We start from the raw sequence: 23726 nt of genomic DNA, 5'->3' as shown, positions 1-23726 counted from the left end.
TTCCACGACTTTGGCCACCATGAAGTGCTGCGTAGGGCAGCCTCAAGAAGCGCGTGAACCAATCCGCGTTGCATTTTTCTGGATTATGGGGGCGTGCGCCATGTCCGCGACGCCTATGGCAGCAGGTGCTAGTTCGGCAAACCCGGACCATTTCCACGTTTGGCATCGATGACCTTCTCCCCCACAGAGATGGAGAGCCCGAAAAGTACACACGGTTGCCATGAGGGGAAATGCTAAGACGGCCAGTGCCATGTCCGGCCCCTGCAGTGTCAGTGTGGCTTCGCTAGTTCGGTGGGAAATGCGGGGAAAATAACGAGCTGCGATGCTGCTGGGCCTGTTGCTTGTTATCTCTTCAGGATGCCTATTATCTCTTGCCTCGACGCCAGCCCCGGTCACATCCTAAATTTCTGCGATAGCAACCTGCCCTCGTCTCCACCTTGTTAGTCTATTGTGCTGGTCACAGTCAGTCCCTATCAGAGACGCACGCAATCCTCCCACGTCCTGCCTCTCGCAATCGCCGCATACCGGAGCTCCCGTGGCGGTGATAGGAAACCAGTGGATATCGAAGACAGGCTTGAAAGACCCTTACTACTTACTACTTATCTTCTGCGACCAACTTTCACTCTCACACCACCGACCGCGATCGTCTTCGGCTCCTCGCCTACTCGCAGTTGACTTTTTTTCTTGGTTGCGGTGTTGTCTACCTTGGCTGCTGCGTCTAGTGCCCATCCTGGCCCCTCCGCCACTCCGGCTTCCCGCTTAGGAAACCGAGCGTCTGGATTCGCCTCTTCATAACCAAACACGCCGAACACCAACCTCGCACCTCCGCAACCATCGACTGCAGCATCCTTCATCTCGTCTTTCCATCAAGAAAAGCAAACCCACATACTACAGAGAAAGGAGAAATTATCATGTCTCTCACCAAAACCCGCTCGTCAGACTCGACGGCCAAGCCTGGCATTCATGCCAGCACGGCCGTAGACGTCGAGCTGCAGGCCGGCGCTGTCTCGACAGTGACGGGTCATGCGGATGAGCTCCGCCGCGAGTTCAGCGTGTGGTCGCTGGGTGCGCTGTTGGTGTGCTTGATGGCCACCTGGGAGGCTCTCTCCAGCGTCGTCGCCCAGGCGCTGACGAACGGCGGAGCCCCGTGTCTATTCTACAACTAGTAAGTCCCATCTACCCTCACAGCCTTCCTCATGGAATTTGATAGGCTGGCGGATGAAATCTCGTTGGCGTTGATGGCTATTTTGGTTGCCGAGGAAGAGAGGGCACAGGCTTGGCGGGGGTGGAGTAGCGGCCTAGTTGGGCAGGATGTGTGCACACCACATGATACTCGAGAGACTAACTTTGATGCTACAGTGTCATTGCCTTCATTGGATCACTGTTAACGGCAGCGTCGATGGCTGAGATTGCATCGATATATCCGACTGCTGGAGGTGAGTAACCGTTCGATTTCCACTCGGCTTGCCCTTAGTCACTTCCCTTTTTCTGTCCAGCCCAACACCCATTCAACTTGTGGTAGACCAGCCTCAACTGACTGGATTTCTAGGACAATACCACTGGGTCGCTTCTCTCGCTCCCCCTCACACACGCCTTGTAGCGTCGTGGTTCACCGGCTGGATCAACATCGGCGGCCAGATAGTGCTGACTGCTTCTGCCGCCTTCGCTGCTGGCCTGCAGTTCCAAGCCCTGATCGTGCTCAATGATGCGTCTGGCACTTATGTTCCACAGCGATGGCAGGGCCTGATGTTCTACTGGGCCATCATCGTATACAGCACTCTCGTCAACATCTTCGGCTCACGCATCCTGCCGCATACCAACACGTTGAGCGGCATCGGGCACGTTGTCGGCTTCGTGGCGACGGTCGTCGTGCTCGGTGTCATGGGCATCGGGAAGGATGGCGGGCACACTGCGAGCTACGTCTTCAAAGAGGTCGAAAACACCAGTGGGTGGTCGAACGATGGAGTGAGCTGGATGGTGGGCATGCTGAGTGCGGTATATCCATTCCTCGGGTAAGTGTTTCCATCCGTCTATTCTGATACTGGCGAATGCGAATCCTCTCATATGCCCCTACATCGGTTCCTCTCTCAACACCCTCCTCCCATGCATCACTGCTGTCCTCCCCCTCTCCACCAGCCCTTTCTCCTCGATCATCTCAACTGACCCTACCTCCCAGCTACGACGCCGCCGCCCATCTCGCCGAAGAGCTCCCCAACCCCTCCCGATCAGTCCCGATCGCCATGGTCGGCTCCATCATCGTCAACGGCCTCATGGGCCTGATCTACTGCATCGTCCTCCTCTTCGCGCTGGGCGACCTCTCCTCGCTCCTCTCCTCGCCCACCGGCTTCCCCTTCATGCAGCTCTTCCTCAACGCCACCTCCAGCCGCGCGGGCGCCAGCATCCTGGCCCTCTTCATCTCGCTCATCGCCGTCGCCGCCAACGCCGCCGGCACCACCTCCACCTCCCGCACCGCCTGGGCCTTCGCCCGCGACCGCGCCGCCCCCTGCAGCGCCTACTTCTCGCACGTCGACCCCCGCTCGCAGGTCCCCGCCCGCATGGTGCTGTGCACCGCCGCCCTGCAGGCGCTGCTCGGCCTCGTGTATCTCGGCAGCGCGACCGCCTTCAACGCCGTCCTGTCGATGGCTATCCTCGGCATGTACGCGAGCTACATCCTGCCCGTCGCGTACATGCTCGTCTACGGCCGCCGCGCCGATAGCCCCGCGAAAGTCGCTGCCGAGGCTGGCCACGCTGCTTTCAGCCTCGGTCGCTGGGGCGCCTGGATCAACGCTGCGGCCGTCGCGTGGCTCGCCGTCGCCATGGTGTTTAGCATGTTCCCGAGCGTGCAGCCCGTGTCGCCGCAGAATATGAATTACAGCGTCGTCGTGCTGGGCGGGTGGGTTGCGTTTGGCGCGGTGTATTATTTTGGGTGGGCGAGGAGGTGGTATGAGGGGCCTGTTGTTGATGTGTTGTATTGAATGTGGTGGTGAATAGGTTGTCACCGGGTGCGAAAATTTTTTCTTTTGTTGTTGGGGATGGGTGGGCATCGATGTTGATGGTGTGGACGGTGGATGAGCGGTATTGGATGTTCGTGGTGTATCTCCCTTGTTCTCCCGTAGCTATGTAGCTATGTAGGTGGTGAAGATGTGCAATGATTATGAAATTCTCCTTGGTGTACTGTTACCCGTAACTTAATGCGTCGCTGTCGTCCTGGAGAAAAGGCTTTCTACCCGAGAGGGCCAGGAGATAAGAGAGGCTCGCCTCTTTGCGGAAACTGACATCCACGTCCAGAAGTTCATCTCGATTGTCCATGTAGCAATAATCGCGGAAGGAATGGGTTACATTCAAGAAATTTCCAGTCAGTGAAAAGAATTGAAGCTTTGTCTGAACCGCGGCAAACTTCGTACTATGGATACATGTCACCGACCGCCTCCCATAAGTGCCCAGCACTCCCCCCATTCTCAACTTCTGTTGCCTGTTCGCTAGAAAGATAGTCCTCTATCAGGACAGAGTGGTAATTGGTGGAAAAATTGAAGGTGTTATGTTGAACAGTGCAAATGAATTGAATTGAACACTCCTTAGGAGCGGATGCAGCAGCGAAACTACCTGGATATATATACCAATTACTTGGGGTGATGTCATAAAGTATAATGAATGGATTACGTTTTAGTGGTAAGATGTATAAGGTATATTCCTTGGTGTTAAAGAAAAAGCAAAGGATACGGGAATTAGACTCGGCAACCAATAAAGTAAAGCACTGAGATCTGATAGTATCAGGGCGCGTTGAAGTCAAAGGCGGGAACACTATGGCAAACACAACGCGAGCACGCTTTGTCTTGTCGTTTAAGTAGCTCTCTGGCCATCTCGTGGCCCAGCGCCTCTACCATAGCTCCTAGGCATTAGGAGCCGTGTACCTTGAACGGCTGTTCAAATGAAGAGTAATTTTCAGTGCAGACGAGGTCGAGGTTTACAGAGTTGACGAAGTGGCCCTCGGTGCACTCTGCGATGGTTTCAGCGGCAGCTTTCTCGTAGACTAAGGCGTTAAGCGTGTCCGGGTGGGTGGCTGCCCCCGGAAGTAGACCTTCTTCCCAGCTCTTTGAATCCCTGTTTCCTGGTAGCTCCTGGGGGGACGTTGACCAGCACTGGTTCAACGTCGCTGTGCCATTCCCTCCCCAACACGTAGACTGGATGCCGGAGCGTCGAATCATGGTCACTGTGAGAATGAAAACTGGAACGAGTTCGGACTTACTCTTGGTAAACTTGCACATCTTCAAGTCAGTTTGAACAAGCCCCAAAGAGAATCCGCCTCTCTGGAACATTGCTGTTGGACTGATGAGGTCCTTTGGAGAGTTTCCGTGGCTGATCGGGGAGCTTTGCGGCTACCGCCAACAATGATCAGGGGCCCGAGAACATAGCCAACATTCTCATGAAGGACTTGCATCACTCTGGCGGCCTTCATCGCGCAGTAGATGCCCGCGGCGGGAGAACCTTGCCAACCACCAATGGTACCGGTCCGGCGCGAAGGACGGCGAGCTGACCGAAGAAGTTGGTCACAAATTGATACTCTATCTCTTGCGCGTTTTACAGTTCTGGCAAAAAAAAAAAAAAGAGAGAGAGTTACCATCTGTGAAAGCTACGAGAGCGAAAATAAGAAGAAAGAAAGAGACAGAAGGTAGAAATGCTAATGATACACTCATCGGCGCCATCTCTTCTAATGACTGACTGTCTGCAAATCATTCATTGAAGTTCTGACAGTGATCACTCACAAGTTCATCTTTCATAATGTGCTCATGAACGACAGTGCCAAACAGAAGAGTAGTGAAAGTTCGATCAAACATACTAGCTATGATACTTCCTTTCGGCTACTGATGACAGCCGTTGCAGTTGCTTTTTCATGCACTCAAAATCCAGGCGGGTTACTTCCAAGAGAAGAAGTCAAAAAGAGGTGGAACTGCTTGAAAATTTGAGATATTGGAAAGTGAGGCTTCGAAGTGCTGTATGAGAACCAACCTGTGGGTCCTCAACGACAGAAAACAAACATACTGGTGTCAGTTCAACCAAGGACCGGTCTGGCCAAGTGACCCGCATTGGGTAGTACTTGTGGTGGCACGGCATCAGCGGCGAGGGGGGCGCGTATGCCGCAACCGCCATCGTATCCTTCCCGACCTGACAGCCGCCTAGACGCCATAGTGCGTCAGGCAGCGCCCGTCCCCTGCCGCCAGGTACCTGCATGATCGGTTAGGTGAGCTGACATCTTCTGGTGAATGGTCATGCAACGACACCCACCACGACCGAATTCATTGGCAATTCCGCCTTTGTTACGTCCTTTTCGATGTGATGCTGGTCATGAGGCTACGTACGCGTTGCAGTCACTCACAAAGACTATTTGTTGGGCGCAAGCCCGAGTGCAACCCAGGGCGACGCGTTGCCTGTCGGAGTACCCGGACATAGCGGCAGTGGCACGGCAGATGTCAGACCAAAGCGGCGGAGAAGGAGGGGCTCAGAAAATCCACAGACCCGGTTAGGAGATTAAGACGGGGCAATTATGGAACGTTGGGAGACGCGGCGTCCAAACGATGTCTGTACTGCCATTGCCTCCTCACCGTGGCGCGGATGGCGAAGCCACGGCGTCCTGTTAATTCTCCGATTGAGCAGTGCGAATAGAGTCGGTGAGGCAGTGTCACACCGGCCGTCAGAACTTTGTACTGACTTGCGATATAATCAGGACAGTGGGTTGTTTGACGAGCCGGGACAAAGACCTGGTTGTCGGGTTCCTGGACATGTCATCCGGGAAGCCATCGGCGGAACCAAGGCCTGAAACCCGCGTACCCTTTATTTTTCTTTCTCCTTTTGCATTGCATACGCAAAGCAAGGTGTTTCTGAAAAACAAAAAATCGAAGGCGCTTTGTTTTTCTCGCAGGAGCATGTCAGCTGAGGGTGAGGCTGAGCGCCAGGTACAAGGCTATTGTCAATTGGCGAGGGAATACGAAGAAGCTGCAGAGACGCGAAAGCAGCGACGAGATTGTTAATTGCACACACCGCCAAAAGCTACCGTACCAGGCGAGGGGGCGGAGCACAGTGCGGCGAAGAAAGAAAACACCAGGCTGTGACCGTTGACCTGGGATCGGTGGGATGAGCCGGGCATCCGCGAAACAGCATCGACGGGGGCCGGTTTGGCATCGAGTCGGGCTGGGGCGATCGATTTCCCAGGGAAGGCGGTAGGACAGTGCGCGCTTCCCCTGGTGCCGGAGGCTTTTGCTCCTTCGCTCGCTTATGCAGTAACACCAGATCGGAAGCGCACAATCAATCTCGGTACGACGTATGCAGAAGCGACGGGGCGGGAATGCGGGCAGGGTTGTGAGGCGGCGGGCCGACATCCACCGCTTCTGCGCGTCATTGCCGGGACCCTTGCTCTTGCGGATCGGTGTAATATCTCAGAGATCTCCAGGAATGCTACCCTCTGGTGTCGTCCCCGGTTAGTGGGACGCGGCGCTCCCCGGACACAGCTTCTATGAGACAGGGTGTAGTCGGCCCAAAGCAGACGAGAGAGCACCAAACAGGAAGGCTTGAGCAGCCCGGCGCCCTCTTTGGGCAGGTCGAGTCTGGCAAGGGCGCGCAGGCGAGTCAAAATGGCGGAATGCGACACGGCTGCGGGTGCCACGAGCACGATGGGTGGTTTCCAGGAGTGGCCGGATGTCAAAGAAATGAGGGTCCGTCGAGGGATGAGGGTGCTGACACAGGGTGGAATATTCTCGAAGGGAGTCAGAAACCGGGCCAGCTCTCACGATAGGGAGCCGACAGGTCGCATTTGGGCGTACGATGGAGTCAATCAGGCGGGAGGATCCGCGCGCCCTGGCGTTGGTGCAGGGGAGGCGGGCCAGTTGGAGGGCTTGCCGTCGGTCGCCAGGGCGGAGCGGGTCAGACATCGAGGTGTTCCTGATGGAGGTCGCCAGCAACCGGGTTTCGCGCAGGATCCTGCAGGTAGATCGATCCCTGGAGATCTTGTGGCCGACGGGGTTGGCGCGGGAGCATGGTTAGGCACGTTTCTTCGGCCTTGAAACCAATAAGACAGCGGCAGACGCACGGCAGGGCGGGCGGCGCGGCGCTGGAGCGGCGGGCTGTAGGCGTGGGTGGGATTCGTGGTGAGGCGCGCGGTGGTGGTGAGGACGGGCAGCGATGGTGGATCGACGGTACATGCCAGGCTGGACCCGCGGGCCTGGATGCCGCGCAAACGGCGTCGGTGGCGCGCTGCACGGGGCCTGTTCGAGCCGCCGCAGCTTCCCTCCGCGGCGACGCCCACCGCGGTGCTGGAGGACATACCGCAACGGATTGCGGGCACAGGAGACGCTGCGTCAGCGGCCTGAAGCGGCAGCGCGCGCGGCGGGGGCCATGCTGGCGCGCTCTGAGCCGGCGAGCGCCGGGCGGCTGTGTTTTCGCTGGCGCCAGCAGGCGGCGCGGGGCACTGAGCTGCCCTCTCTCTCGAAATACCGGCCTCAGCCCTCTGGCCCGCTGACCAGGGGCTTGGAACGGCCCTGTCGCCGCGCATTGGCCGGCGCTGGCGGGCCATCGCACCGCAGTGCCTTGTCTCAGGTCGCGCAACCAGGTCGTCAGGAATTCCGCTTTGCGCTCAACGGCGGCGACGATGTGACACGTCCGCACCGCCCAAGAATGAGCCCGCATTCCTTTGCAACAAGGATCAGCTACCTGGAATTGCAACCCATGGCCGCGGTTGCGGGCCACGACGCCCTAGTCTGACAAGCTTCCACGCCCATGCCACTTCGGGCGCGCCGCCTTTTGATATAGGGTCGCAGAGCTCCAACTCCATCGTGTTACGGGCGTGTATCTGTTCCCAGATCTGTCCACCGCCTGTCCGAAAGCGACCCATCGTCGACTCAGTTGGAGCATTCCGCAACAGCACGGCCCAGACGACCTCACTATAAGACGCCTGCCGGCGCCCTGGAGATCTGCCATCATCGGAGATCAGATCCCCTTCCTCGACCCACGCCTTCGTCGAATCGGCGAATTTACAGCTGTCCTTTGCTCCCTCCTGTGAGTCCCCAGAGTCAGCAGCATCCGGGACCCTTGCGCTGATTGTCGACGTCACAGCTCCTTCCAGTTACTTAAACCCGCACTGCTCCTTCCCGCCAAAACCGCACCACTTCATCCTCTCTCTCTCTCCATCTACCATGGCTGTCTCCGGAAACTGCGAGCACTCGTTCAAGATGGTCAAGTCGGACAACTCGCTCATCCACTGGATCTGCAACCTATGCCACTCCGGGCCGCATTGGTTCATCTTCGAGTGCCAGCGCTGCAAGCTCAAGACGTGCCGGCCGTGCTCGAGCAAGGCGTAAGCGTCACGCGGCTCTGGGGCGACTGCGGGCAGTCCTGCAATTTTGGTGTTGACGTCGACAGACAGGCTGGGGGCTCGCTAAACCGGGCCTACGGTCGAGACGATCTGCACCGGTCCATCGCAGGGATCTAGAGCCCTGCCGAGATCCACTCGCACATGGGAGAGCAAACAAAACGCGCGCCGCCTCACTCCCAATTTCCTCAGCGTCCAATCCTCGCCCTCAGCGGCACAGTCGGCTGCTCCGGGGGCCCGTCCGGCGCACAGACGGGCTCAGATCTGTTCCTTACGGCTTCCATCTGCTTCTTTTTTTCCACCTGCGACAAAAAGCAATCTACTTGACTTTTGGCACGGCGCTCGATATCCTAGACCGGACAGGGGTTTTATGCACGCGTTGGCGAATGGGCTTGGGCGATTTTGCAAAAATACTTCTGGCGTACCTGACTTTGGTGTGGCTTGCATGATTCAAGATTGGCCTGAACGGGTTGGCTGCGATCCCGCCCCTTTCCGCTTGCTCTCAAACTTGTCTCAGCCCTCGCCGCCAATCTCGCGAGCCTATTTTTGTTTTCTCTTTTCCTTTTCTTATCTTGGCATGGCATTTTCTTTTCAGACGGCTATACAACAAAGATCTCAGCGCACGCGCAAGCACCTTTCGCGCCTCATCAGCTCTACCAAACCCCAGCATGTCCTATTCCAGTTTTGGTAATGAGTAATGTATCACGTTAAGAAGCAACACACCAACTGCTCTCGTGACTGTTGTCTGCCATGTACTCGCCCGCGCCCGCGCTACTCCAAGCCCCCCTCCCCCGCGCTCCACTTGCCACACTTCCACCCGCGCAATCCTTCGGGACCGCAGAAATGCGCTCATGGCTCGCCCAACGTTCGGGGCATTCTCGACGTCGTATTGACACTTGGCGCAGGGCGGCTCCATGCTTTCACCGCTCACCCCACGCGTCTCAGACTTGCGTTTCACAGGGAGAAAGGGCCGTCGCGGAAGGGCGGCCGGCCGTTGCGTTGCACACGCATCAACCCCTCGGATGGCGATCCGGGAGCATCGTGTGCTGAAGATTTCAATCCCAGGCTCCTTACACACCGCTCCTTGGCCGTAGCGACACAAATACTTGCGCGGCAGCGGGCTGGTGAACCGACCAGGCGCACAAGCCGGCGCTGCCGTGTTGCCGCGCACGGCGTCATGGAGAGCAAGTGTGAGCAGACCTCACGCCCACCTCGGCTCCAGGCTGCCCGATCGGGCAACACGGCGGTGCGGAGTGGGCAAAGGCAGAAATGCTAAACAATGCTTACTTTTCTTTTTGGCAGCACTCTCCACGCCATCGAGGCCGCGGAAGGTCGGGAGCGCTTGCTTAGCGTGTGGCTCAGATCGCGCGCACGCGGGGATCGAGAAGGCGGCATGCATCAGCCAAATGGGCGATGGCATGACCGGGATTGCAGACAGCCCTATAAGCCTCGAGATGCCAGGGGGTGCCGAGCGGGATGCGGCGTGGCTCGCGCTTTCCCCTCGAACAACCCTAAAACAATAGCCAACGTCATTGCCCGCGGACGGACCAAGAGGGGAAGGAGACGTCACGTCTCAAGATATCGGACCCGCGGAATTCCGCACGTCACAATCGTTTTGTTGAGATTGGCGATGGCTGCACTGCGCACATGTCAGCCCTACCAGAAACAAAAACGAGGCAAGCAATCGCTACGAGCAGAGTTTGAGTTGCAAGTCAGAGCACTGCACGCCTCGCCGAAAAGACACCCAAATTCTCTCCTACACGTTGACCGGTCGACGAAGCTTCCGTCATCCTTCACGCCACCTGCCATTGAATCGCTCGTTGCGGCGGTTGCGGCGCTGGGGGGCGTTTCCGGAACGGCAGGCCCGAAAGGTACCTTCGAGGCGGCGCACATCCACAAGCCAAAAAAACACTTAGACACGCCCAACAGAGATACTTGGCGCAAAGGATCCGCGGCCCCCATCCTCGACTCGCACTCCTTTCCGCTAGCCGTGGAGCACCGTGCCACTCGAACCACTCCGCACATGATTCTGCACGTAAGCGTCCTCCCGCCCGATAATGCTGCTCGCAGAGGCGAGGCGCAGCTTTGACACGGCTTACATGCCTTCAATTCCACTCCCCTTATCGCCCTGTGCAAGGCGGTGCCTCCGCTTGCGAATGCCGCAGCCACGTAGTACGTACCCGGAGGAGTGGGCTGCGTAGATCATTCGTCCACGCCTCCTCGTCCCATTGGCTGATGGCCGCGGCCACTTGTACCTGCATTAGCTCCCTCCCCGCCAGATCAGCAATGCATGATCCACAGAAAACCAACGGAGCCTCACGGGCGAGCGCATCCAGGCGAGGAGCCGCCGAGATCCGACTGCACCCTTCCAAATCCGAACGAACAACAGCGAAGGAGGCAACCCACGTCCCCTTTCCTAAGCCTCACTCTCGGCTATCCACTCACTCATGCATCGGCAACGCCAGATCCCCGTGTTGCACATGTATCGACTGCTGACCAGTCCTTATCCACTGCCGTGCTTCCTGCAGCCACCCGACTCTCTATCTCCCCACGTGTCACCAACCGAGCGGCCGCCTTCAACTACCGAACCGATCTGGCCCGGACGCTCTGATCGGAACTCCCCTTCTCCTCGTGCGCTACACTGATGTCGTACATGGTCTTTCCCTGTCACCGACTCGTACTCGCGTACTTGCATGCATGCATTCACACACGTCATCTCACAACCGCCACTCGGCAATCGTTAACGGGTATCGGTCTCGAAAACCACCCTGATACTGGTATCCCTTGCAATATACAAATGGTGCATTGAAATATGTACAGATGATGTCAGAGTGCTGAAGTCAAGCTTTACTCTCCTGCCAGATCAAGCAAATCACTTCACGACAGTTTTAATTGGCCGGGCATTCGATGACTTCGGCCACTTCGTCCGAGCTGCAGTAACCCGACGAGATGTGTGCGGAAGCCTTGGAGCAGTTGTTGGGGTCGGTAGGGTCACTGGAATGTACACTCAGCAACCGAAGCTCTCTGCTCGGTCCATGGAACGCTATAAACTCACCGCTTGACGTTCAAGAAGCACCACTTGAGAGTGTCGAGAAAGTCACCGTCGCCGGTGGTAATGAAGGTAGGCTTGTTGCCGTTCTTTGGTAGGAGGGAATGTCAATACGTATATCACTCCCGCTGAATTTCCATTGTAGGGCGCTTACGCTCGTGGTGAAACAGCACGTCTTCAACTCATCCTGTCGGGCCGAAAGTTCTGCAGATGGCGCAGCCAGCGACAGAGCGGGCAGCAGGGTAAGGAGGACGGTCTGAATAAGCATGATGGATGGTTTCAGGTGAAGTGTAATTTGGGAAGGATGTTGAAACGTAGCCGCAGGACGAGGGATTCAGAAGAGCTCGTTCAGGGCAGAGGCGCTCCTTAAAACCTCTCCAGATCCTCGAATCATGCTGGTTCTGTGGCCAAGGCTTGGTATAGGTAGTCCATGCTACAACGGTACCGGAGGTACTGGTTAATTAGAGACTTTGCAGATAGTGTGTTACAGACGGTCGAACTGACAGAAACGGTGAACGTTGATTGGTCTTCTTATACGATGATCCTCAGGACGGATAAAAGGAGGTAGCTCCGGTCCCTCTATGAGGCTCGTGTTCAGTGCGGCACCTGCCATAAGCGGCTACCTCAGCACACCACTTCGGAATAAGCTGCCCGGGCAAGCGGGCTTGAGTAATATACACCGCAATGATTTAGTGCGTTTTCATGCAGGGAGAACAGGGCGTACTAAGCCTTGTGGAGAAGATGCCACGATGGATCGAGGAACGGAGAAAACGTCCACTCCTATCCGGCTGTTGGGAAAACGAATGCATCAAACAGCTGAAGAAGTAAATTCACCAACTCCGCCTGAGACGGCTTCATAGCCTCACTAATAGAGACGTTCTTCTCCCTTCAGTCAGCATTTTTACCGCCTTGCCGTTCTCTCGCTCCAGTCTCGATTGTACAAGCCATGTTCTACCTCTCTCTCGTAACCTTTCCTCAACCCTAAACCCCCGACTCCGCAATCTCTCGGTCCCTTCTCCTTTAAGCCATGCGGCTCTTCCGTCAATCTCGGCAAGACCTTCAATGCGTTGTTCCGGCCAATGTCTACCAGATCTCTTGAACTGATGGGAACGTACTCGTCAAACCACACGCAACCATTAGGTATACTCTCATAGGGATAGTCAATGGAAAACATGATGCTGTGCGACCCAATCTCCTGCATGGCACACAGCAGGGCTGGCGTCGAGAAGTGGCCGGACGTGGTGATGAACAGCTGCGTGCCAAAGTAATCGCGAACGAGCCGGTCCTTGCGCATCGGCATGTCCGGAAAACGGGCGCGGTTGAGCTTGTGGTCGATGCGGTACAGATCGTACGGGCTGTTGTTTCCCTCGCATCAGCAAGATCACTTCCTCTTCCTTCTACAAGAAAAAAACACAACAAGACTTACATATGCTCCCCCATATGCCCAATCACAATCTTCAACCCCGGAAACCGATCCAGCACCCCCGCACACACGATGCCCAGCACATGCACGCTGACGCGATTCGCGTATCCCAGCGCCGAGAACTCCAACCACGGGCGGCCCGCCCACTCCTGCTCGCGCACCAGCGGCGTCGCCGCGCGCGGATGCAGGTACACGGGGCAGCCCAGCTCCTCTGCCACTCTCCAGAACACATCGTACCGCGGCGCATCAAAAAAAAGCATCTGCTCGTTCCCCTCCGCGTCCCGCACCGACTGAAAATCATTCAACAGACACCCCACGAACGCCTTCTTCCTCCAACACCGCCGCAGCTCCTCCGCCGCCTCACCGGGATCATGCATGCTCAGCGCCACGAACGCGGCGAAGCGGCCAGGGGGAGCTTGGAGCACGGCGTCCGCGAGCGCGTCGTTGGCGCGCCGCGCGAGGGCCGCGGCGGCGGAGGGGTCGGCGACGCCTTGGGCGCCGGGCGAGGTGTGCGAGAGGACCATCAGGTCGATGCCGTTGGCGTCCATCTGCGCGAGGCGCGTGCCCGAGACGTCGAGCAGCGCGGCGTGCAGGCCGCCGCTGCCGCCGATGACGCCGGGTGGCGCGAGCGTGGAGGGGTCGTAGTGGGTGAAGGAGTCGGGGATGGCCCAGGCTTCTTCGAGGGCGATTTTGCCGTGCATGGTGTGATGGGGGTTGGGGGGAAGGTGGTTTGGTAGAGGGCTGGTGCTGGGGTTGCAAAAATATTGGGAAGTGATGTCGGGGGCTGTCGGGATGTTTGAAAATGAGGTAAATGGAGACTTCGGCATTTAAGGTCGCATACCCGCGGCCAGCTGCCGAGATGCTCAGTCGTGCATGGAGCATGCATTTTGTGTTTGCCAGATCTGGAAAAATTCTAGACAGGGTGATTGGTGAAGTTGTATTGACACGGGTGGTAGGCGCAGGGGTTGCGATACCCCGCGTGCGGGGTGATACTTCAACGGGAGATCGATCACCTTCACAGAATTGCAGGGTTTTCCATTTCTGCATTATGTAATATGTTATGACGTATACAATGTGAATTTCTTGATTGCATTGCGTCAGGCTCAATGGTTATTCTACAGACCCCGAAAACAGCCGTAAATCATCACACTGTGTACGATAGTCAGCAAATGGCTCAATCTATATCATATAAGGCTTATGTGACTCCACGACGTGGTAAGCATACTGTGTCACTTACCTCGTAGACATGCTCAAACCATAATGTGCAGTCTCTTTTCTTACTTCTGACTAGCGCAACCCACCTGTCGTACTTGCCGCACAAGCCTTCCCAGATTTCAGCATCGCCTTTAGTACTATGAGTAGATTGCGAGCTTCTAATCGCAGTGTTTGTAGTCGGGTTAGCGCCATGGTAGAATATCAGGTAGCTCCAGAAGGGTTTATTCTTCATTGCAAGCCAGATTCCTGGTCTGCAAAGTCCGCACCAGCCTTCAAGTTGATCACAGTCGCCTCGTTTCCATAGTGGTGCAGACATGCCGTTTTGGAAAATCTGTTTCCTTGGAATCATTCGGAAAGGTATTCTTCTCCTGGATTACTTTTGATTTTGCATGATTGGTACAGCCGAAGAACCTCCTGTGGTAGCGTAAGCATACTATTCAATTTAATTTCCAAATGTTCCTACCGAGAGTAGCGTAGAGCCATGGAAGTCTTCATCTAAAGCAGAAGCATTTTGAGCCTGGAAGAGATCTCGCAATGTGACTTCAAATGACTCTCCTTGTACGCAGTCTCCTTTAGCCGCTCTCTTGTATTGTTGATGGCTCGAAAGCCAGGTGACTCCATGGAATTAACAGGTCTGCTTGTACCAATCACCGGCGAGCTTATGGAAAAAATCTCTCAGAGGTTTGCCAATATCGGATCTGCAGACTGAGATCGATGGTGCGCGCAAGGAGCCATTCAGGAGGAGCGATTTTCATCTTGAGCTCAAGACTTTGCTCCGAGGCTGTATATTTTGGACAGAAAGAGTAGTGGGAGCTTTTGAACGCTCGCAAAAAATGAGTTACAGCAATTAGCCTCCATTTTTCAGCTTAGTTTGTTAGCTTGCAAATGCATGTCATGGAATCTTCATTCTCGGATGTGTCTTCGTGTGCCTTCGTGTTCAGACGATCGTCGAGAAGACGCCCAGTGGTATTCCCAGCCATGCACACAGATCTTTGAGTTACATTGAACATGTCGTGAGCACTGTCTGGGAATGCAAGTTCAAACACGGCGCTTTGAAGTGCAGTGTTGTCTCGTACAAGTTTGTAGAAATCTTGAGTCTGCATCGGACGTCAGCAAAGCCGTCATGCGAATTGTGCAGGGTCTGCACATACCTCGTATCCATGCAGAAGACGGGTCTGCGCGGCATCGTTTGGTGTCATTTGATTGGCTTCAGGAACTACTCGTGCACATTTCTGGTCCGTTGAAAACTGGGCGTTCGGGTTCGTAGTGGTGTAAGTGAAAAGTATGACGCGAATTTCTTCAACCGGCACAAAGGACAAGAGGGTAGCCGCATATGCTGCTGCCCTGCCAGCTGCATACGGTTGCCACTGCTTGTTTTTATGTGAATCTGCGTAATCGCAGATACCCCGTACCACGAGACATGGGAAAGTGTTCATCAGACCTGCAGCCTCCATCTCGAAGCAAAGCACCCCGCCAAGGTCAGAGCTCACTTTATCTCTTGTAATCCCATCTCTCATGATCTGGTTTCCTGACGCAATCGTTCCATAATGGACTGCAGGGAGTTGCCCTTGCCGCGGATGTCGATAGATTATGTGATCATGATTGCACGATGAGCATCCTATTCCCTCCAAATGCTCATAAGCGGCGGCGAACAGGAGATCGGGCTCAATAGAATCTCCAAGAAAAGGGTGATGGCTCTCAAGCTTGGACAGGTAGCTCAGGAAGTGACCCTTTTCTTGGTAATGACTCGCCTGTATCTTGGATACCGCATTGAGAAGAATGGTTGGTGGAGGACTTAAATATCGCCTTTGCACGAACCCTTTAGATATTGTTGTCCCGAAATCGTATTGAACCACTCCGCCATGTCCCTTGAAGGGCTGGCTAACAGCCACATCTCCAAGTCGAATGCCGGCGTCTTTGCTGGGTACACCGCCGCCGATGCCAATCAGGAGATTGAATCGAATGTGGGGAAAGAAAACTTCATCTGAGTGGCAACGAGTGCGGCGGAGTTTGTCCCCATTACTCCCGCCGGCAAACAGGCGATCACAACATCGCGCTTGCCGATTCGTCCAAGTATGTAGATGTTGGTATCGTTTTCGAATCCAATGGGGTTATGTTCCTCTTCAAGCATGCATTGTGCAGCAGTGAGCTCAATTAGGAGCGCATAAACCATCCCACTGTATACTCGTTGGGAGATAGACGCCGGCTTGTCATTGAGACAGTGGATCTTACTCAGCGTCATACGTTTCTTGATTATTTCTAAGGTATTTCGATGTCAGGATTTATCCAACGAACGTAGAGCGTAAGGGTATGTGATACGGATTGATAAACAAAAAGCAGCTTTTGGAAAAGAATGGAATAAGCCGACGAATTTTTGTCGTATTCAAAACGACATAAGAGGATGAGAGAATTCTCGCCGCTTATAATCAGTTTGTGGCCGATCAAGCTGAGCGTGGCAGCCTGGGATTTTCCATAGGTTGATCCCGCAAAGACTGAAATTATGCTCGAAGGATGACGAGGCTGATGCGGAGTGGCAAACGCATATGCAGCTTTGGTGCTTTCCCATGAGCCACAACATTAGATTGGTTAGGGGTTTTCTAAAATGGGTATTCCGAAGCGGTGGCTTGCCCTGTGGTCAGCGAGAGTTGATGATCAGCGGACAAGGTTATGCTGCCTGCTCTCAAAACTGAAGCTGACAGTGGCTAGGCACTCAACAATGGCGGAAAGGAAAACCGCGACGGCGACCATTCAGAGCTTGAGTTCATAGTTTCACAATTTCCAAGCAGCGCAGGCTTCCGCCAGCACAAGGCAGCAATGGACATCGAAGCTCTCACATACAGGGGGATATTTCAGCCGACGGCTAGCGTAAATTTAGTTTTCGCTCATACCATGGGTAGTTGCAGTGTGCTGTCTCGAGATATCGGAATCAGGCGATGCTCATTTCTCCAACAAGGTCCGTGTCGATTCGTCTTGTTTTGGTGGCTAACCAGAATGGAAACACGCTTCAGCATGTTCATCCAATGAGCAAGTCACGATGCGAGATTATTGTGTGGTTGGTGCGCGCCGGAGTTAAAACACGAATTTAATCTCAAAATCCGAACAAAAAGCTGCATTCTTACACTGTGGGACACAATCCCCTCAATCGCTTGGAATCCCGGGTTCCCGGCTTCCAAACATAGTGAGTTACACAGAATCCTGCAAGGTCTCGCCCACAGTCCACCCAACAAAAATTTAAAAATGTAGAGCAGCGCAAGCAGGGGCAAAAGGAATTGCATCGACTGGGAGTTGAACCCAGGTCTCACCAATTCTCCAGAGTCCCGCGTCCGGGCCGTCTCTCACGGGGGTCATCTGCTCCAAGGGCCTCGCCTTTCAGGCCTCGCCTCTTGGGCCTCGACTCCACTCTGATTGAGATCGATACGTTCTAACCACTGAACCACCGACGCTTTTTGATGTTGGAAAGGTAGTTGATAGTATGCTTTATAAAGGAACAATGTCGAGCGACGAAGGAGAGCGGCCGTGGCTGGTTGACCGGTGAGCGAAACGCGCACATTCAGTCAACCCTTGCATTATACACGTAGTCGGTGCGCTAATTTCACATTTTTCATCTTAGAAGGTCCCCAACACGTAGATCTAACGGTAGACAAATGTAAAGCATTTGCTGTAGTTTGAACTCAGGTCTCGGTGAGCATTCAAGACCCATGCCCACAGCAGAGATCTCGGGTGGGTGCTCTTCTAGGACCCGCATATCAGGCTGGCATCGAAACAAAAGCGTCGAGCTTGTTGAGAGACAGGACCCATCACTTGGCTACACAAACTGTACTGAACTGTAAGGAATCCAAAAAATGGATCAGTATGAAAGGGGTTGGCTATCAGAGGCATCAATGATTAAAGCTGGAGCGATATTCCCACATATTTAGGCGTGTAGAACACTAGATAAAGCGGTGAAAGTCTAAAAAGAATGTCATGATGGATAGTGACATTGCAGCAAAAAGAACTGCATTGGCTAGGAGTTGAACCCAGGGCTCATCGAATCCAAGGAGTTTCCGCGTCCGGCCCATCTTGGGTGGGGGTGTGCTTCCTTTTGGGAATGCACCACCAAACTCTGGTAGAATCGATGTGTTTTACCGCTAAACTACCAACGCCTTCTATTTGATGAAGGAGGCAAGTCGAAGTTGCTTTATGAAGATCAGAGAAATTTGGCGTCTATATAAGAATTTGAAATAACAGTCAAACCTCATGTTTGCTGTTCTCATGAGCCCCGTGTATTCGGTGGATGCGTTGGAGCTATTAGTCTCACTTTGCAGGAAAGTTTGGTGCACAATGCTTCAACACCAGATGCTCGGGGCATCACTGGAATCCAAGGGTGACGTGAGGTAAGGGGTGACGGAAATCAATGAATAGGGATAACTTTTTATGCATGGATCGAAGATTGTGCAGATCGGTCTGATAACGCTGAAGAACAACACGTCTGCAGCCTCACAGTCTTATCTTGACGAACGTCGGGAATAACAGTGGGTCCAGATTGTCATCGGATCGGCTACACATCATGCTCGCAACATGTCAACGTTTTGGTACAAAATCACGTGTGGGGGGCGTCGATCATTTTTTCCACTTCACCCTGCATGAACGCTCGTCTACCGAGCGACCCGCCTTCCGACAGCCGGAAAAGCAAAAAGCAAAAAGAGTTCTCGGGGGATCGACGGTCCGCAGCGCCGGGTTTGGGTGCGTCCTCTTTGCCTGATTCCGAAAGAGAGCAGAGATCCTCCTTTATGCATACAATAGCGCGACGTTAGCTCCCCCTCTCCCACTCGGAGCGTCCGGCTTGACGTCAGTGATCTTCGTCCATTTTCTTCTTTCCCTCCTCACTGCAGGAGGAGGCCTTCAAGGGCCCCGCTACGGGCGTAAGTGATCTGCGAGATGAGGCGTGGATGAGGAAAGGTGTCCCGAAGACAGCTGTCTTGAGCCGTCTTGAAGCGAGATTGCGACAAGAGTTCGCGGACGATCAGCCGGGACGAGGAAGCTGAAAATGCGGTTCTTTGTTTGGGCTGCGTACGCATGATCTACGGCTAAGTCGAGTCAGTTGGAGAGTAGGGCCGAACGTTGCAGTGCCTTTTAATTTATTTCATTGTACCCGCTGTTGCCCCTCATCCAACACCGGAGTTTCGGAGGGAAAAAAAGGTAGGATTTGGCGGGTGGAGTGACGGCCAATGAGATAGGGGCCAGTGTGTTGAACGTACGCAGGGTCTTTTGTACTATGTACTACGTGGTCCGCAGGATGAGATGATTCCCCGATATGGCTAGTGGCCTCGTCTGCGGAACGTGCCGCTTGGGCGTGATAGCCAGGATCTGTTGCGAAGGTGACGACAATTTTCAAGGATACGATGGTGCCCGTACGCTCGGAGCCAAGTTGGTCCCAATGCCGTGGCAGTGTTGCCGGGCATCTTAAGTGACCGTGAGAATAATGGCCCCCAATTCTATCATTAAAGGCTAGTTCGTCTAAACGCGAGCTCATTATCTTCACCTTCATGGACACGGCGAGACATCGGGTATTGCTTCTACAATAGCCACCGGCCCGAACCATGGTGTCCGAGGCCAGTCTAACCGGACAGTTTAGCTCTCTTTTTTTGTCTCTTTCCCACGAAAAAAGGGTTCCGGTGTGTGAGGGTTCTTCGTCATCCGACTCCTGACTCACTCGACCGAACGTGGCGTTGGTCACTTGCAATCAATAACCCGATATGGCCCCTGCTGCCTGTTTCTGGACCCCAACAGAGGTCTCGTCCCCCGCACTATGTGGGTCCCTCGTGGCTCTTCGATCGGCTAACGGAACAAATCGCAAATGTCTGGCGTTTCGAAATAGAGTGCTATTCCCCTCCTGGCCTTCGACTCCGTATCTCACCGCCGGACTCTTCAACGTTGATCGTGGTTGGGAAAGCACAGGAGAGACCTACTGCTTTGCAGCGCGTGAAAGCTCTCTTACCATGGAAGGCAGCAAAGGGATAAGAAACATTCCCACCGATGTATGCCGGTAGATTGCGTATCGGGGTCCGAGAGTGGTTAAGTGTCGGGTCCGGAACGCGTTCCGACTCCCGTCTCGGCAATGAGCTTGTATAATGTACCAAGGGGCAATGTATGAGATGAATAATGAGTATGTCTTGGTTCTATTTGCCTCCGGCAGTCAAGAACGAGATATGCATTGCTATCTCGGAGGACTTCAAATAGGGGGTATCAGGAAAACTGTCTGTTTATACAGCAATGAGAAGATAGAAAGAAAGAGAGAACTCCTAGTTCTTTCAGCACGCATTACCGCCCCGAATGAAAAGTCTGCTTGTTCCTGCGGCCATTTCGTGGCTGCGGATTAGCGAACGCCGAAAGGGCGCTTGTATGCTCTGGAGGCTGTGCTGACGCGTCTTGACGCCGCATTAGCCTCTCATTCCGTCGGAAAGACCCATTCGTCGTATCTTCCCTCAACAAAGTTCCAGACATAACGCAATTTATCCCGTCTTCATGCACAAAATGCATTCTCAAGGTTTCTGGCACGATCAAGCTTCTAATCCTGAAAAGGAATGGCAGGAGGGGGGCGGGTCCGGGTATCTTCGGAGCCGAACGGAGGGTACAAAGGCCGTCGTTTGGCGTTTTAGTGTTTCGGATGTCGGGACAGAGGAGTCCCGGCTAAGGTGAGATGTGTCGATAGTTGGTGGGAAGTTTGTGGCGTGTCCTATGAAGCTCCCGAGTTTGAAGGCCCGGCAGAAGGGCGACTCGAAGGGGCCTCGGACCTGGTCGAGGGCCCGGTGGAGGGCCGGTCGCTCATCGACTCGTCCCACGACTCGGCCATGATCTCGGGGAACAGGGCCTTGGTCGAGATGCTGTCGACGAACTCCTTCCAGCGCACGACGTGGGTGCCGGCCTCGTTGAACTCCATGCTCCAGACGTACTCGTTGGTCCAGGGCCCGGAAACGGTGGTGCCGGTGCAGATGACCCACATGCAGACCTTGCGGGCAGGCACGTCTTCGATGAGGTCGTGCACGGAAATGTAGAAGGTCTTGAAGGTGTTGAGGATGAAGTTGAGGGCGCGTTGGGCGGCGTCGTTGTCCTGAGCAGGCATGCCCATGGACTTGGGGTAGATCTCACGCCAGCAGCTGCGGTCTCGCATGTTCCACACGGCGCGCGTGTCCAGGCGGTTCAAGGCCTCGACGATGGCCAGGGCAGTCCGGCGCTGCTGCGTCATGGCGGGAGCCTCGCTGGACTTGGACGACTTCTTCTCCTTCCACAAAGGCATGGCTGGTCGAGAGAGAGGGTGGTGTTCACTTGTCGGGCAAGGAACAGCGGAGAGCCGGGTTGAAAAGAGATGTGCAGCTGGGGCCGTGTGGGGGGAAAAGCAAATATTGAAATAGACCTCACCGTCATTTCAGTGGGCCTACATAGTCCCAGACTTATCAGCACAGCCGGAGTCAAGTCCCCGTTCGGGATGCCGGAGTTCTCTCGTGTTGCGCCTCAAGATCACGCGCTATGGTCGGTTTGGGAGAAAGTAGCTTGGTCTTTCGCTACGGCAGAGGGCACAAATCGGACCGTTACCACTGGGCCGCATGCGATCCCTCCCCGGAAACGGTACCCCCATGCCTCCCGCCAGCCACCCCTTGCCTTGTGGCTTGACCCAGCGCCGCGTCCTGCATCCGGCACCGGGACGCGGCATTGACATCGAGATAGCGAGCAGTGCCCGCAAAAAGAGCGCCGTTGAAGGCTGAAAATGCCTCCGTCAAATCGCCTGAGAATAGGATCGGCCTTGGCTATTCTCAAAGCCACTAAAGTCGATGCATCTACGATCGAACTACACGAGTAATCAGTCGCCGGGAACGGGCTGTTTACCGAGGTTAGGGGTCGTTTTTCTGGCGGGCACTAAATCCTGACAGCCCTAAGTCGATCAAGCCACACGCGGCTGATGAGAAAGCAATGCCTCTATGAGGCAGTGAGCGCGGGCCATTAGGCAGCCCCCTCGCCGCTTTCCCTTCGTCTCATCGGTCCTATCATGAGGTAATGAAGTAGCGGGTGTATTATTGCTTCTGGGGTCTGGGCCATGCTCTACGCCCGAGCGGTTCACAACCATTTGCGATCGTCTGGTTTCCCACGTGGTTATTCGCGTGCGCCGAGTACTTCGGCTCGCGCCGTACAGGAAGTGCTTGGCTAGAGACGGGAGAAGGATGAAGCGTGCCTGTCGGGATGGCATCCGTATCCCAGCTGCAGTAGCTACAAATCCAACAGATGCCTCCAGACTCATGCCAGGGCAATATCCCGCAATTCTACAGGCGATCTAGATCGCGCCTCTTCTCTGTGCTCTTGCCTCGACCCTTAGTGCGCGCCGCCGAGGACCCTTAGTAGCTGCACAACACACCACCATCATGCCTGCACGTCACCCACACTTCAACCAACGCTAATCCATGCACCTTTTCTGCCCACAACCTACCACATAAGGCTAGCTGTCCATCGCCGCTAGCGCCGAATCCTTCTCACCATATCAAATCTTTGTCCTTCATGCACTAAAAAGAAGGGAACGCGCTATCATCAGAAACTATAATCCAACCCCAGGCATCTCAGCTTCCTAATAGCAATCCACCAATCACCTTGCTCTTCGATCATCTGTAAGGCGTGTGAAACCTAACCAACGGGATTGGCCAAACCCGATTAAGATAAGGCTTGCTTTCTTATCTATTCATTTTAATTCAAATAGATCAGACAACGGTAGCACTACACTTCAGCGCAGGATCATCGTGGAGCATAACAATAGCTGGAAGATCTTGCAACGCGGCAAAGGAGTGACTGCGGTGAGTATTCCCCTTTTCTTTTTTGCATCACGGTTCTTGGACTTCCCTTAAACCCCCCTGCAACTGTTGCGCAATCCTCAACTCGCTTAGCATCTAAAGGCACTTCCTTCGCCCTGCAGATCCACCACTACCTCCGTCCCCACATCCTCTCGGTTTAGCGCCTTCCTAATTGAGAAATATGCTGACCCTCACCCCTTGCTAGTAGCCAGCCACCAGTGCTGTTAAGTTGCTTGATCAATGGATAAGCTTCGATAAGAGTCTCGCGTGGCAGGAGTGGAGGAAGTAGTGGATCTGTAGGGCGGGGGATATTCTGCACTGACATTCACCGTGACGTCACTGAGTTTTACTACTCCCTTTCCCCCACAGCTGAGTGGCTAATGCGAGGATTGTGACCATTTCGGGCAGGGGGATAATGCACCTGTTCATTCGAGTTGACTCGCCGCTGTTGAGGATGATGGTCTATAGGACTCTACTGTTTGTAGCTTTTGTTGTCAGGGTTTACCTTGACTTATACATGAATTTTCTCGGAGACGGAAGAAGTTGTAAAATGAGTTCAGTCAAGAGCTTTTTCCGGCATGGTCAGCCAGTATACCTTTCGGTAATGGTTGTCATGACCTGAGCAGCGACGATGTAGTTACTCTAAGAGTTTGGTCAGTGAAAAAAAAAAGTCTAAAGTGGAGTTGAAATTGCCGCATCAACATAAGAATCTCAGTTTGACGTCCTTCGCGTAATAGCTGCCTGCGACCGGCTAGAACACGCAGCTTTGAGGTGTTTGTTTCTGTATTTGAAGAAACCGTCGGAATCTAGACCTTATGATATCGGCCTTCGTTCAAGCCTCTGTGACGCCTGCTTGATCTCTCCATG

At 54.5% G+C, this 23726-nt stretch overlaps 5 protein-coding genes across 5 annotated transcripts; 1 reads left to right on the top strand and 4 right to left on the bottom strand.

Annotated features, from left to right (window-relative positions):
* Positions 1–911: 911 nt before the first annotated feature.
* LTHEOB_10314 (Amino acid transporter) lies at positions 912–2975 on the top strand (the record flags this gene model as incomplete). Its single annotated transcript, XM_035506946.1, has 4 exons — positions 912–1165; positions 1360–1436; positions 1550–2012; positions 2177–2975. 4 exons carry the CDS (start codon positions 912–914, stop codon positions 2973–2975), a joined length of 1593 nt encoding a protein of 530 aa, XP_035368083.1.
* A 921-nt stretch (positions 2976–3896) lies between these two features.
* Positions 3897–4316, bottom strand: LTHEOB_10313 (Glutamyl-trna reductase; the record flags this gene model as incomplete). Its single annotated transcript, XM_035506945.1, has 1 exon — positions 3897–4316. One exon carries the CDS (start codon positions 4314–4316, stop codon positions 3897–3899), a length of 420 nt encoding a protein of 139 aa, XP_035368082.1.
* A 6931-nt stretch (positions 4317–11247) lies between these two features.
* LTHEOB_10312 (uncharacterized protein) lies at positions 11248–11676 on the bottom strand (the record flags this gene model as incomplete). Its single annotated transcript, XM_035506944.1, has 3 exons — positions 11248–11353; positions 11415–11497; positions 11563–11676. 3 exons carry the CDS (start codon positions 11674–11676, stop codon positions 11248–11250), a joined length of 303 nt encoding a protein of 100 aa, XP_035368081.1.
* Positions 11677–12309: 633 nt separating this feature from the next.
* LTHEOB_10311 (2,3-dihydroxybenzoic acid decarboxylase) lies at positions 12310–13532 on the bottom strand (the record flags this gene model as incomplete). The annotated part of the gene is made up of 2 exons (XM_035506943.1): positions 12310–12763; positions 12835–13532. The coding sequence occupies 2 exons, from the start codon at positions 13530–13532 to the stop codon at positions 12310–12312; spliced, it is 1152 nt and encodes a 383-aa protein (XP_035368080.1).
* Positions 13533–20761: 7229 nt separating this feature from the next.
* LTHEOB_10310 (Nad-dependent epimerase dehydratase) lies at positions 20762–21322 on the bottom strand (the record flags this gene model as incomplete). The annotated part of the gene is made up of 1 exon (XM_035506942.1): positions 20762–21322. One exon carries the CDS (start codon positions 21320–21322, stop codon positions 20762–20764), a length of 561 nt encoding a protein of 186 aa, XP_035368079.1.
* Between the last annotated feature and the right edge of the window lie 2404 nt (positions 21323–23726).

Source organism: Lasiodiplodia theobromae (assembly GCF_012971845.1).
Source record: "Lasiodiplodia theobromae strain AM2As chromosome Unknown scaffold_37, whole genome shotgun sequence".
In the NCBI taxonomy this organism is placed as follows: domain Eukaryota; kingdom Fungi; phylum Ascomycota; class Dothideomycetes; order Botryosphaeriales; family Botryosphaeriaceae; genus Lasiodiplodia; species Lasiodiplodia theobromae.
Note: the sequence above shows the minus strand (reverse complement) of the source record. Positions and strands in the feature narration are given on the sequence as shown.